This window comes from Nyctereutes procyonoides, unplaced genomic scaffold (genome assembly GCF_905146905.1).
Source record: "Nyctereutes procyonoides isolate TBG_1078 unplaced genomic scaffold, NYPRO_anot_genome, whole genome shotgun sequence".
NCBI classification, from domain to species: Eukaryota; Metazoa; Chordata; class Mammalia; order Carnivora; family Canidae; genus Nyctereutes; species Nyctereutes procyonoides.
Genome location: NW_026575126.1, coordinates 38,808,923 through 38,822,903, shown reverse-complemented (window position 1 = coordinate 38,822,903; position 13,981 = coordinate 38,808,923). Strand labels below are relative to the sequence as shown.

General features: G+C 64.2%; 1 protein-coding gene across 1 annotated transcript; it reads left to right on the top strand.

Moving 5' to 3' along the window:
* The first annotated feature begins 161 nt into the window (after positions 1 to 161).
* Positions 162 to 11,820, top strand: ZNF598 (zinc finger protein 598, E3 ubiquitin ligase). Its single transcript, XM_055340663.1, has 13 exons — positions 162 to 278; positions 631 to 1,311; positions 6,022 to 6,134; positions 6,696 to 6,825; positions 7,032 to 7,243; positions 7,341 to 7,558; positions 7,912 to 8,029; positions 8,611 to 8,810; positions 8,973 to 9,057; positions 9,164 to 9,939; positions 10,363 to 10,513; positions 10,626 to 10,776; positions 10,869 to 11,820. The coding sequence occupies exons 1-13, from the start codon at positions 162 to 164 to the stop codon at positions 11,220 to 11,222; spliced, it is 3,306 nt and encodes a 1,101-aa protein (XP_055196638.1). The 3' UTR covers positions 11,223 to 11,820.
* The last annotated feature ends 2,161 nt before the right edge of the window (positions 11,821 to 13,981 follow it).

The following is a 13,981-nucleotide window of genomic DNA, read 5'->3' as shown; positions in this document are numbered from 1 at the left end:
GAGAAGCAGGCTCCATGCACCGGGAGCCCGATGCGGGACTCGATCCCGGGTCTCCAGGATCGCGCCCTGGGCCAAAGGCAGGCGCCAAACCGCTGCGCCACACAGGGATCCCCCTGCATGATTTTTCTACCAAAGTCAGGGGGATAGTCCCCAGCTCAGAGATGGATGTCACCAAAACAGTCTTTTCTGATAAGGATTTGCAGAAGTTCTTATTTGGGGAGGCTGGGGCGCAAGGGGTGTGCCTGGTGACCAGGCCTGTGTCTGGGCTGGAGAGAATGGTAGGCTCCCCGCATGGCGGCTATATTTAGCAATTAAGCAAGCTGTATTTGGCAGGACGCCAGCTTAAATCTGCATTTCAGACCAACGCGGAATAGCTCCTCCGCCGTGCAGGAGCATACTTACACTGAGCCACGCCGAGCGCCTCCGCCTGGCCCTCGCCCGGCAGAGGGGAGCCACGCTCTGAGCGCCCCGCCCGCGCCCCCGCCGGACCGCCTCCTCGTCGCAGCTCCCCGCCGGGGGGCCCACCCGCGCCCGCAGTCCCGCCCGCGCCCCCAACCGTAGCGCCCTCAGTCCGGCGCTCCCCACGCCGCCAGGTCCCAGCCGCGCCCGCAGCCCTCTGCCCCCCCGCAGCTCCCGCCCCCCACGCAGCCCGCGCGCCCCCAGCCCACGCCCCCCCAGCCCGGAGGTCCCGCTCGCGCCCCCCAAGTCCTCGGCCCCCCCAGCCCCGAAGTCCCGCCCGCGCGCCCCCAGCCCGCGCCGCCCCAGCCCCGAGGTCCCACCCGCGCGCCCCCAGCCCTGAGGTCCCCCCAGCCCTCGCGCCCCCTCAGCCCCGAGGTCCCGCCGCGCCCCCGCAGCCCCGCCCGCGCCCCCAGCCCGCGTCCCCAGCTCGCGTCCCCCCAGCCCGGAGGTCCCACCCGCGCGCCCCCAGCCCGCGCCTCTCCGGGCCGGAAGTGGTGGCGTGCGCTTCCGCCGGGCGGGGCCGTTGCTGGGCGGGGCGCTGACGTAGCCGGAAGGGGCGGGCCCGCCGGGAGCCAGGCCGTGCCGCGCCGGCCGGAGGGCCCCGCAGCCCTAAGCATGGCGGCGGCGGCGGCGGCGGCGGCGGCGGCGGCGGGCGGCGAGGGGCGGCGCGCGGCCCTGGAGGTGGCGGCGGCGCCGGAGCGGGGCGGCGGGAGCTGCGTGCTGTGCTGCGGGGACCTGGAGGCCACGGCGCTGGGCCGCTGCGACCACCCGGTGTGCTGCCGCTGCTCCACCAAGATGCGGGTGCTGTGCGAGCAGCGCTACTGCGCCGTGTGCCGCGAGGAGCTGCGCCAGGTGCGCCGGGCCGGCGGGGCCGCGCGTTCGGGCGCCGGGGCGGGCGCGGGGCGCGGCCGGAAGGGGACTTTGCCTTCCTGTGTCCGGTGCGGCCCGCGGGGCCCGGCCGCCGGCTCGCGGAGGGAGCGCTCCGCACCGGGACGGTTCCCGCCGGGCCCGGGAAGGGGCTTGGGCGCAGCGGGAACTGGACCTGCTCGTCTGGGGGCTTTGCCTCCTGGGGCCCCGGCAGGGGGGGGACGTGGGCCGGAGCCCGGGGCGGCCGCCCTGCAGGCGGAGGGCCCAGCTGAGTGCCCGGGCCCCGCGGGTGTCGCCGCCGGGCCCTCCTAACGCTGGAGCTTCCACCTCGTGCGGCCCGCGGCGCCCAGACCTGCCCACCGAGGGGGAGGCGGGACCCTCGAGGTTTCCTTAGGATTCTTGAGAATCGGGATAAAAGTGCTGCTCTGAAGTTCTCCCCCTCCCTGCCGATTGCAAGAGGGGCTGGGGGTGTTGCCGACCCTGCCCGGACTCGGAAGCCCTGGAGGGGGTCGGAGGGCCCCGGAGCTGTCCCCCCATCCCCTCCCCGTAATGCCACCCGCTGGCTCCGAGCACCGGGGCCGCAGACCCCAGGTTTGCTTTGAGATGCGTTCTTCCAGCGTTGGGAGATTCCTCTGGTTGTTCGTGGAAAGCTTGGGCTGCTGACATCTGCCAGAGAAGCTGACTTTCTTCTTCCTAGAAGTGACGCAGGAATGGCATTCTTGGGGACAAGGTCTCTTTACTTGTGTTTTTCTTTCTTTCTTTCTTTCTTTCTTTTTTTTTTTTTTTGTTTCATCTCTTTCTTTTTGTTCTTGTTTTGGGTAGGCATTTGTGGTAGGGGAGCCAGGGCGACGCTCTGATTCCACGAGCTCTCCTTGGACACCTACTCTGTGCTTTATCAGGAAAAGACAGTGGGAGACGCGGTCAGCCTAACAGGTGGCCAGATGACGGACCTGGGAGAGATCTGGGGTGCAGTCGTCCGGGAAACCTTGGGCCTGTGGCTGAGTGAGCACCTCCCAGCTTTGCCAGAGGCTGCCATGCCTGCCCGTCCTGGATGGCGTGAGCTAACTCTGGAAGAGCCAGGTTTCCCAGTGCACCTGTAGTTCTCTTTCAGGAAGGCCGGGGCTGCAAGTCTCACTCGGGAGGTGAGCAGACACCTATGCGTGGCGATTACAGCCAGCATCTGGCCTCTCTCATTCCATGTGGGTCCCACACCCTCCCAGGGCTCTGTGGCAAGGGGGTGTTGACATGAGCTGTCAGCAGGCTCCCGCTGGGGTGTGCTTTGGCACTGGGTGCCTCTGGCTGATTCTGGCATCCTCTTGGGCCTGGCCTGAATTCCTGGGCAGCGGGAGGGTGTCCTGGGGACTTTGAGAGATGATGAGCCTCTCTATTCATCTTGCTTCCCTCCCACTCTTGAACTTGCAGCTCCCCCCAGCTCTCCGTGTTCCTTTGCTGAGTCCTGCACTGTCTTCTGAGTGTCCTGTGCCCGTTAGGGAACCCCACAACTACCGCCAGCCCCTGAACCGTGCCTCTGCCCTGTTCTCTCTTATGGGACCAAGTCTTTGTAAAAACCACAAGGAAAGCGTGCCAAGATGCTGTGTGGAACAGGCCTGCGCCTCGACTCAGGGCTGCTTGTGCCCGCTGTGAGGCAGGCGTTCATTGCAAAGAGCAGACGCAGAGCAGCCCTGCAGCTGCTGGTCAGGCATGGAGCCAGATGGAGCTAAATTGCCCAGCAGGTGCTCGGGGTGGAGGCCAGGCCGGCTCCCTCTCAAGATCAATGTCAGCCCCCCCCCCCCCCCCCCCCCCCCGCCCACTGTCTTTCCTGGTCTCATCTAGCCCACGGTCTGTTTTCTTCTGACGGAAGATTCCAGTCTTGCTCTCTACCCTGCCCCGATGCCCATCTGTGTGACAGAGGTGTGCCCGGGCTGCTGTGTCCAAGCTAGTCAGGCCTCCCTTCCACTTCACAGGCAAGACGTGGGAGAGGAAGCTGATGGCAGGTCAGGGGGCAGGACCGCTGACCATTCTTGCTTTGCTGGTGTCAGGGCGCCTCCCCACCGGCCTGGTCCACTCGGGCTCCCCTGGGGCCTGTGCTTCCTAGGCGGGGCCCTCACTGCCCTTCCTCACCGCCGGCTCACTCTCGCCAGTGGTCACTGCTGGCACCGCCCATCCCCTCTTCCACTCACTTAGCAAGCGCCCACTGTGTACTGGGAGCAGCCAGTAACAAAGCCCCGGATCACACACCCACCCCTGTGGGGGTTCGAGCAGGGCTGTCATCCCATCTCCTTCTCCCTCTCTTCAGGACTGGCCCAGCCATCCTGGGGCCCACCGAGGGGGGGGTGCCCTTACCCCTTTGGACATCCACTCCCTGGTCTACCCAGGGGCTTCCCAGGATGGCCCATCCTCAAGTGTCTGGGCCTGGCCTGTACTTTTTTTTTTTTTTTTTTTTTTTTTGGCCTGTACTTCTGTCCTCGGATCCATGACCCTCTCCCATCAGCGTGGTCACCAGGGTGGGTGGGTCTCGGGCTCTGCTGGTTGGATCCCTGGTTGAGCCACCGTGTCCTGGTCCTTGTCCAGCTTACTCGGTTTCGCCATTCACCTCACCCTCTGCCGGAGGCAGGGATGCTGGCCACACCAAGTGGCACTGCCATTCTCTTGTCTGATCAGTGCTGGGCTGGACACGGGTGCAGGCCTTGAGGCCCAGGTCTGGTCTTACAGCCTGTCTAGGAGGGGCTGTTAGCATTTCCTCACTCCCGCCCGCCAGCTCCAAACCTTCCCGCCGTCTTTCTCAGGCAAACTCAGCCTTGAACCTCTGTGCATTTCCTTTCCTCAACCTCTTGCTATGATTCCCATCCCTTTCTGAGCCAACCCAGTGTCCCCGTCTTCTGGCTTGGCTCAGGTGTGCCTAGCACTGGCCGCCCCATCAGACTGCTGTGCAAGCAGCCTGGCGGTCCATCCCGAGAAGTGCACCCCACCCCAGTCCACAGAGAGGGTGCCCACAGTGTGACACCCCCACAAGGTGTATCAGAGCAGACCTCTCAGAGGAAGGCGCTGGAGTCACAGAGACAGTGGTAACAGTGGCATCTCGCACTGGTTTCCTCTGGGGAAGGAAGTCGCTCCTTAGCTGAGTTGCCTGGACTTGGATGCTTTTTGGCTGGGGGTTCCCTTGCAGGCTGCTTGTCTAGCCACCTTGTGGGCGGGCACTGGGGCTTCTAAATCTGCTGCCTGTGTGGCCTCAGCACACCCAGGGCCCTGAGTCCCAGCTTCGGTTCCACAACAGACCGGGTGATCTGTGGTCGGCCAGCAGCACCTGCACCAGCAGCCAGCGTGGCCCTGCGCCTGCGGACCTGGCCCTCTCGCTGCTCCCCCCACCCCCAAGAAGCAGTAGGACCTGGGGTGGGGACTGGAAAGGCACCCTGTGGGCAGTGGGAGGGCAGGCCCTGGGAGGAGAGGCCAGTGAGAGATCCCAGGGCCTGGGGAACAAACCCGGGGGAGGGAAACCACCGGAGCGCGGCTGCAGTGAGGCACCCACCCAAAGTCCGCCCAGAGCCAGGGCAGGTGGCCACGTTCACTCTGCCCGGACATGATGACGGGACAAAAGGCGTGCTGGGGCACTGCTCATCCTCCTCCATCCCCCAGGATGGGTGTGGCTGGACCATGCTGCCTCCCTTGGGCTCCTGTGGGGGGCTTGGGGGTCAGCTAGCTCTTCCCTACTGTGTCATCAGAAGTGGACACTGACTCCCCAGCTTCTTGCCCAGACGTCCAGGGAACCAGTCTTAACCATCCTGCTGCTGGGGGGCGGGGTGTCCACCCGTTCTCCCCAGCCGGCTTGTGCTTTCCCAAGTTCATGGCCTTTCTGATCCCAGACATCCTCCCTGGCTGAGCCTAGCTGAGCCTAAACAGAGCAGGGATGACCTTGACATGACCCTTCCCAAGATGAGGACTCTGAGCTGAGGTGCAGACTGGGTGGGACAGTAGTGGAGTGGAGGAGACGGAGAATGGTGGGGAGGCAGAGGGGAGGGAACCCTGGAGGGAGCAGTGCCCTTGCTGGCACAGAGGGGAGACCTGAGCCTGTGAGAGGGTCCTGTGCACAAGGGCAGCGTGGCAGGCTGTACCTGGACGTGCCTGAGACCCCTGGGAAACAGCACAGGTGCACCCCTAACAGCTGGTTAACAGGCAGGAGGCGGCCAGGGGCTGTGACCAAGTCCTGTGGGGGCACCCCCTCTCCCGTGGCATCACAGGTGGACGGGTTGGCTAGGCCTTGACGCATCGTCACATGGCTTGTCCCGGTGGCATTGTTTCCATTGCTGCTTCTTGGACCGCATCTCTCCCTCCGCCTCGTGAGAGCCACCCTGTGTCAGCACCCATGTGATTAAGTCCTGGTTTGCCAGACCATGTGGTCCCTGTCGCTACCCGCCCAGGGGTCACTGCCCTGGGGGTCACTGCCCCGGGGGCGGTGACCTCCATTCTTCTGGTAGGGCTGTGGATGAGTGGGGAGCCTGCCGCCCCCTGGTGGCGAGGCTGGGTGTTGTGTCGTCCCGTTTCCCCCCACCCCCCCACCCCAGGCGGCTGTGCGGCAGGTGAGGAGAGGAGCACAAGCAGCCCAGGCTGGCGGAGGGCGCTGCCCGCGGGGGCCCGCCTCAACCTTCTCACCGGGCGTCCACGGCCCTGCTCACCAGCCGCATCTCGCTTTGGTTCCAGGTGGTCTTTGGGAAGAAGCTTCCTGCCTTTGCCACAATCCCGCTCCACCAGCTGCAGCACGAGAAGAAGTATGACATCTACTTCGCTGATGGAAAAGTTTTTGCCTTATACAGGTGAGAGGGATCCTCAGCCTGGGCTCCCGAGGGCCTGTGGGCAGCGCTCCTCAGGGGATGGGCCCAGCCCCGGGTGGGTGAGGGGGCGGCGCCCAGGTCAGGGCCCGTCCTCGGTCTCCTCCTGGAACAGAGATGCTCATAGCACCCCTCCTGGGGTGGCAGCAGAGACTGGGCAGCGGGGGAGTTCAGGGAAAGCACTCGGATGTGGGCACAGAGCCTGCTCTCTGGGCCCTGTGAGGCACACACGAGTTCCTGGGAGTTGGGCTCTTACCCATGGTGAGGAAGCCCCGTCGAGGGTACTGTTGTCCCGGGCATGATCCTCCTCCTCCAGGTGAGGGGGTGGGCCCCGGTTGGGCCCCATTGTGTGTATCCTGCAGCCTTGTGGGATTTGGGTCCTGGCCGGGAGCGGCCCTGGCTCCACAGTTGGAGCGCCCATGCACCTGGCTCCTGCTCCTGGGGCGCGTGCAGGGGCGAATGCAGGGGCGGCGGGAGGTGCCAGGGCTCGCTCTGGGCGGCGACACTGAGTACCTGCCGGGTCGGGGGGCCTCGGTGTCTCTCCAGGCAGCTGCTTCAGCATGAGTGCCCACAGTGCCCTGAGCTGCCACCATTCGGCCTCTTTGGGGACCTGGAACAGCACATGCGGAAGCAGCATGAGCTCTTCTGCTGCAAGCTGTGCCTCAAACATCTCAAGGTGCGCCCTGCGGAGAGCCGGGCACGGGACCTGGGCCCCTGGGTGTTCGTGTGTCCCCTGCCAGCTCTCTTGTCTCACACGGGCCAGGCAGGGAGGTGCTCCTGGTGTGTGTGCGGGGGCCGGGGGCGGGGGGAGACTGAGGCAGCCCTGTTGTCGTGGGGCCGCGGGAAGGGGCTCACCCGTGCCCAGCACCCTCTTCCCTACAGATATTCACGTACGAGCGCAAATGGTACTCGCGCAAGGACCTCGCGCGGCACCGCATGCAGGGGGACCCTGACGACACGTCACACCGCGGGCACCCGCTCTGCAAGTTCTGTGACGAGCGCTACCTGGACAACGACGAGCTGCTCAAACACCTGCGCCGCGACCACTATTTCTGTCACTTTTGTGACTCGGACGGGGCCCAGGACTACTACAGGTGGGCGCGGGCCCCGGGTGCCAGAGCAGGCTGGGCAGGGCCGCAGGCCAGGGTGGCAGGGCCCTGCGGGCTCCTGTTGACACCTCGGCCCCGCCAGTGACTACGCCTACCTGCGCGAGCACTTCCGGGAGAAGCATTTCCTGTGTGAGGAGGGCCGCTGCAGCTCGGAGCAGTTCACCCACGCCTTCCGCACCGAGATTGACCTCAAGGCCCACAGGACGGCCTGCCACAGCCGGAGCCGTGCCGAGGCCCGCCAGAACCGCCAGATTGACCTGCAGTTCAGCTACGCCCCGCGGCACTCACGCCGGAGCGAGGGTGAGCCAGCAGGGCCTCCCTTCTGGCGAGCGGGGCCCCCGGGCTCCAGCCCCCCCCCCCCCCGGCCCCGCGGTCTACAGACTCACACCGGGTCCCTGTCTGACCCGTCGTGTGTTGAGCCTGTGGAGCCTGCATCTCCTGGCCCCTCGGCACCCTGAGCGTCTGAGCAGGCTGCGAGCCCAGGGATCTCTGTGCCCCCTGCCATCCGGGGGTGCAGGGTGGGGGCCCCTGGGCTGGGAGGATGGCTGTGTGCCTGCTGTGTGGGGGTCGTGCCCTGGGGGTGGGGAGGTCGGCTCTGCGCGCTGGAGCACTGGCCTCGGTCTGCCTTGTGACGGGCTGTGTGCCGGCCACAGGGGTCATTGGGGGCGAGGACTATGAGGAGGTGGACAGGTACAACCGCCAGGGCCGTTCAGGCCGGGCCAGTGGTCGCGGAGCCCAGCAGAGCCGGCGCGGAAGCTGGAGGTACAAGAGGTGGGAGGATTTGCGTGCCGCTGACATTCTGGCACCACCCTGAGGCGGTGGCGGCAGCCGGCAGCTGGGTTGGGACCACACACGGGACCAGGGGACTTTGGCTTTCTGGTGTCTGGTGTCCCTGGCTTGATGGCAGGGCCCGTGTAGTGTCCTGAGTGAGCCCACGTTCCCTCCTTTTCTCTCTACTTCGAGCCAGGACAGCAGGACCCTGCAGGCGGGGATGGGGAGAGGGGCCTGTGTCACTGGGGGTTCAGTGCGGTTGTGCCATGAAACGCTCGTGCTGCAAGCACGTGCTCAGGCCAGGTGCCATCCCCAGTATCTGGTGAGATGGCGGCCCCCGGCCCCCCGAGCACTGGGCCCACGTGCTGCCCGGGAGCCCCCAGCCTGAGTCCAGCTGGCTTGGGAGTCCTACTGTGGCCGCTCTCCTGCTGGCGAGGGCAAGCTGGCCCTGGCTATAAGGCCCCAGGACAGCTCCGGGGGCCCAGGCCTGGGGTGGGTGGGGGAGGCCCCTCCCCAGTTCCTCGCTTGGCACACCACTGTCGTCCCAGGCCCTGCCCATCCTGAAGGCCTCCCCCTCCCAGGGAAGAAGAGGACCGGGAAGTGGCAGCTGCCATCCGGGCCTCGGTGGCCGCGCAGCAGCAGCAGCAGCCACAGCAGGAGACACGCAAGAGTGAGGACCGGGAGGAGGGCGGCAGGCCCAAGAAGGAAGAGGCAGGGTTGCGGGGGCTCGAGGAGCTCCGAGGCCCCCGGCGCCCAGCCCGGACTCAGGGCGAAGGTCCAGGTGAGCTGGCTCTGCCGGCGGGTGCCTGGGAGGTGAGCGGCCGGCTCCCAGCCAGCATGCTGCCTGCACGGACAGGCCACAGTCTTGGGCTCACCCTGGGCGGGCTACTCCAACCCCCTAGACACAGCTCGGCCCTGACGCAGGTCCTTTTGCATCTCGTAGGCCTCAAGGAAGCCTCACCCAACGGTCCCGTGAGCCAAGAGGGCCTCCCCACGACCAGCCCGGCCACGGGGGCCACCCTTCCAAGGTACACTCGTGCAGAACTGGGGTAAGGGTGGGGGACTCCTCCAGAGGGTGGGTATGGGGCAGGCTAGGGGCCACAGGCACTGACGCTACTCCCCTCCCGGGCTTAGCACCCTCCCAGCCCCCTCTTCGAAGCTCAAGGATGAAGACTTCCCAAGCCTCTGCGCCTCCACCTCCTCCTCGTCGAGCTCCGCTGCGGCAGCCCTGGGCCCCTCGGGGCTCGCACTGGCCTACCCGGTCCCTGCCAGGGGCAGGAGCGCCTTCCAGGAAGATGACTTCCCCGCCCTGGTGTCCGCCTCCAAGCCCAGCACTGCCCCCACCAGCCTCATCTCTGCCTGGAACAGCAGTGGCAACAAGAAGGTGGTGCATTCCAGTGTGGGGGCCCAGGCTGCTGGCGGGAGCACCCAGCCCCCCAGGAAGGCTGGCAAGGGGGCCAAGGGCGGCAGGAAGGGCGGGCTGGTGCCCTCCGAGGAGGAGGAGGAGGATGGCCGCAGCGGCCTCACGGCCCAGGAGCTGCGGAGCGTCCCCACCACGGTCGCCGTGTCCTCCCTGCTGGCACTGGCCCCTACCCAGACCGTCACCAAGGTCGGCAAGAAGAAAAAGGTGGGCTCAGAGAAGCCAGGGGCCACGTCACCACCCCCGCTGCTCCCCGACAGAGATGGGCCTCTGGGGGCTGAGCAGGCCCCCGCTACGACCACCGGCCGAGCCGAGGGGCCCGTTGCCCTCATCGTCAATGGACACACGGAAGGGCCCGCGCCAGCTCGCAGCACGCCCAAGGAGCCTCCTGGGCTCCCGCGGCCCCTGGGGCCCCTCCCCTGCCCCCCAGCCCAGGAGGACTTCCCAGCCCTCGGGGTGCCCTGCCCCCCCAGGATGCCCCCTCCCCCAGGTACGTGTGTCTGGCTCTGGCCTGCTCCTGGGCATCTGGGAGGGGGCGCTCCCTCGGGCTGTGCTGGGGGGCAGTCCCCGGCCAGCAGGCAGCGAGAGGGCCACTGCATGGTGGATCAGCTGCCTTGGAAGCCTGGTGGCACCGCTAGGAGCCGCCCACTGACCCTCCATGTCTCTTGGCCCCCTGTGAAATGGGGCGATCCCAGTGCCTTCTGGAGGCGGGGGAGTGAGTCACCCTAGGCCAGGATTGCTGTCAGGGAGCACGTGCTGGCTTCTGGCCTCCTGAGGCCCTGGGCCAAGGTGCGGCGGAGGTGTGGCTTGTGGATGAAGCCTGGGGAGCAGTAGGTGGGAGGTGGGAGCCAGAGGGCCGGCCCTGCTCAGCCAGCAAGACTCACGCCCGGTGTCGCTGTGCCGTCCCCTGCAGGCTTCAACGCTGTGGTGCTCCTGAAGGGCACTCCACCCCTGCCTCCCCCTGGCCTGGTGCCCCCGGTCAGCAAGCCACCCCCTGGCTTTTCGGGCCTCCTGCCTAGCCCCCACCCGGCCTGTGTCCCCAGCACTGCCACCACCACGAAAGCGTAAGTGTGGGTGGGCCGCCCAGCCCCGTGCCCCGGAGGCCAGGGAGTGCCCTCACCTGGGGCCACCCCAAAGCCGTAAGCCTTCACTTCCTCCCCATCTCCCAACCCCCAGGCCCAGGCTGACACCTGTGCCACAGGCCTACCTGGTGCCCGAGAACTTCCGGGAGAGGAACCTGCAGCTCATCCAGTCCATCAAGGACTTCCTGCAGAGTGACGAGGCCCGCTTTGGCCAGTTCAAGAGCCACTCGGGGGAGTTCCGACAGGTCAGCCAGGCAGGGGTGTGGGGGGGCCGGTGTGGCCACCGTGGGGGCTCGGGCCTGGCCTGGGCATGACTGGCTTTGGCTCTGGGTGGCAGGGCGTGATCTCTGCAGCCCAGTACTACAAGAGCTGCCGCGACCTGCTTGGGGAGAACTTCCAGAAGATTTTCAACGAGCTGCTGGTGCTTCTGCCTGACACGGCCAAGCAGCAGGAGCTGCTCTCCGCACACACGCACTTCCGAGGCCGGGAGAGGCCTCCGGGCACCAAGGCCAAGAAGAGCAAGAAGAGCGCATGGCAGGCTGGCCCCCGGGGGGTGGGCCTGGACTGCTGTGTGTGCCCCACCTGCCAGCAGGTGCTCACACACGGTGACGTCAGCAGCCACCAGGCCCTGCACGCCGCCCAGGACAACGACTTCCCCTCCCTGCAAGCCATTGCCAGGATCCTCACGTAGCTGCTGCCAGCATGGGCAGGAGCTGCCACACCCACGAGCCTCCTTCCTCCTTCCTCCTTCCGGGCTGCCATGCAGCCAGGTGAGGCCGCCTGTCGAGGCCCCTCAGCCAGCCCGCCCACCGGGGGTCGCCAGGAGGGCCCACCCTGTCCTGTTGGCACGCCGCCGCGTAGGAGTGCATCCGCTTTCCTCCTGGGAACGGGGCAAAGACCTCTGCCTCAGTGGTGGGCTGGGCTTGGTTTGTATTCTCATGCTTTTGGAAGGTGCGAGGGGAGGGAAGGGCCGGGATGCGGGAACCTGTCCGTGCCCGTCAGAGCCGGTAGCGACAGCGGCCCTCTCCAGGCCCAGAGCCGAGGCAGCAGCACCGCGGCCCCCGAGCCAGAAGCTGCAGGCCCACCAGTTCTGGCGTCAGATGTTGAGGGTGTTGTGTAAACAGTTGGCTGTTTTCGTGATTCAAGAACGTTCAGGATTAAAAGCAGACACAAAATTGTGCTACTTGAAGTTGAATCTTTGTATGAGACAAACAATCTGCGATCTCAAATTGCCTCTGACCTTTTATAAGACCGTGTATCTTCAAATAAATTTATTTTGCAATAATGCACAGAGCTGGTGTTCTGAGCCTCTCTGCCCTCCCAGGTCGCCCTGTAGCCCGGAAGACTCGGCGCTGTGAAGACGCTCCGGCTCTGGTGGGCAGCCAGGGCCAGCAGGGGTGGGGGACGAGGCATGCGCAGAGCTGGCAGCTGGGCTCTGCCCTCAGGAAGCGGCAGCAGGCCTGGGCCCGGGGCCCGGTCCTGGAGATCTGGTGCTGCCTGGGCCTTCCAGGAATAGACACAGCCATGTCTGCCCTGTGCTCGTGTCCCCAGTAAAAGCCTCCTTCCAGGACGTGGGAGCCCCCAGACTCAAGGTTTGCATCCACAGATCAGTAAAGAGCTCTCACAGGTAAGAGCACTTCATAAGCAGTGGAACGAGCACGTGAAATTCTGCAGGAAATAACGGGTGCTTAATTATTTGGACTCGGTATTCTGAAAGGGGACCAGAGAAATCACTGCTTTCTGCCCTAAACACACATAAACCGTAAAAAACAGTTCTAGACACAGTTCTAGCCACATCCAAATAAGGCAAAGGAAATGTCCTTACATGAGAAGAAACATGTCTTCGCACGTGAGGAAGGGGGGACCCACGATGATGAGGGGCCGGTGGTGTGTGGTGCTGCCTGCCTGTGCGTGGGACCGCAGCGGTCCTCGTGGGTGATGGTGGGTGATGGCCGGGCTTGGCCCAACCGCACACGAGAGCCTTCACCCTCCTCACCCTCCACTGGGCCGGGTAGAGCCACTTGCCTTCCCTGGGTCACCAGTGGCCCCTGCAGCTGTCCCCCTGCCTTTGCAGACCCGAGGACAGCCAGCCCCACAGAAGACTAATCGGGAGAATGGGGTATGTCCTTCACCACATTGAAAACGAGCTCTTCTTAATGAAGCAAGGACCACAGTTGCACGAGGCAGCACTGAAGCGGTGCCTGCTGTGTGCCAGCCCTGCTCGGGGCTGCCCGTGTGCCGGCCCGGCTCCTCCGCCCACCCCCGTGACTGGAACTACAGAAGAGGGGCCTGGGGCACAGACAAATTGGAACATTTCCCCAAGACAGCCCTGCCTGAATGTGGCAAAGCCAGCATTCCAGCCCCAGGGATGCTTCTCAGGCCGCTTGCCCTCAGCCAGGATGTTATTAACTAGTTAGAAATCTTAGAAATGAGCAAATAACTGATCAAAAAAACAACCCAGTAGCTGGGTTCAAAAGCAAGCAAGACGAAGCTGGGGAAATCTCCAGAGGCTGAGTTAGCTGGCTGAGGAATGCGGCTCTGGAAGCTGCACGGAGCACATGCTGGGGTCCCAGAACAGAAGGTGGTGATGTGGGGAGAAATGACCGCTTTTCCACGCAATGGAGAAAGAAAACTGAACACACACTGGGCACCTGGTGCGCTGTGTCGGAGGAAGGTGTGCCTCTTGATCACAGACTGGGTTGTGAATTCAAGCCCCACATTGAATGTGGAGATTACTTAAAAATGGTTGTTCGGGAACATCTGGGTGGCTCAGTGGTTGAGCACCTGCCTTTGGTTTAGAGTGTGATCCCGGGGTCTGGAATTGAGTCCCACATCGGGCTCCCTGCAGGAACCTGCTTCTCCGTCTGCCTGTGTTTTGCCTCTCTGTCTCTCATGAATAAATAAAATCTTAAACGGTTGTTCCAAAAAAGAAAAAAAAAACACTAGGATAATTCTTTGAAAAGCCACATCTCGACAGAACACAACTCAGGAAAAAAAAAAACCTTAATACATTTTACCAAAGAGAAAAAGCAGATAGCCTACGGAGGAATACAAACAGTAATGGTTGGGATCCCTGGGTGGCGCAGCGGTTTGGCGCCTGCCTTTGGCTCAGGGCGCAATCCTGGAGACCCGGGATCGAATTCCATATCGGGCTCCCGGTGCATGGAGCCTGCTTCTCCCTCTGCCTGTGTCTCTGCCTCTCACTCTCTCTCTCTCTGTGTGTGACTATCATAAATAAATAAATTAAAAAAAATTAAAACAAACAGTAATGGTCAACAGTACAGGATCTTAAAGGAGCATGCTGGAATCCTTTCAAAGCTGTAAGCAACAGGACTTCACATTTATGTTCCCAATAAAACTATCCTTGAAGAATGTGGGATGAAGCTCAACCGGTGGACTGAGGAAGGAGCCGAGACATGTGCCGCAACAGGAAATAATCCTCCTGCTGTT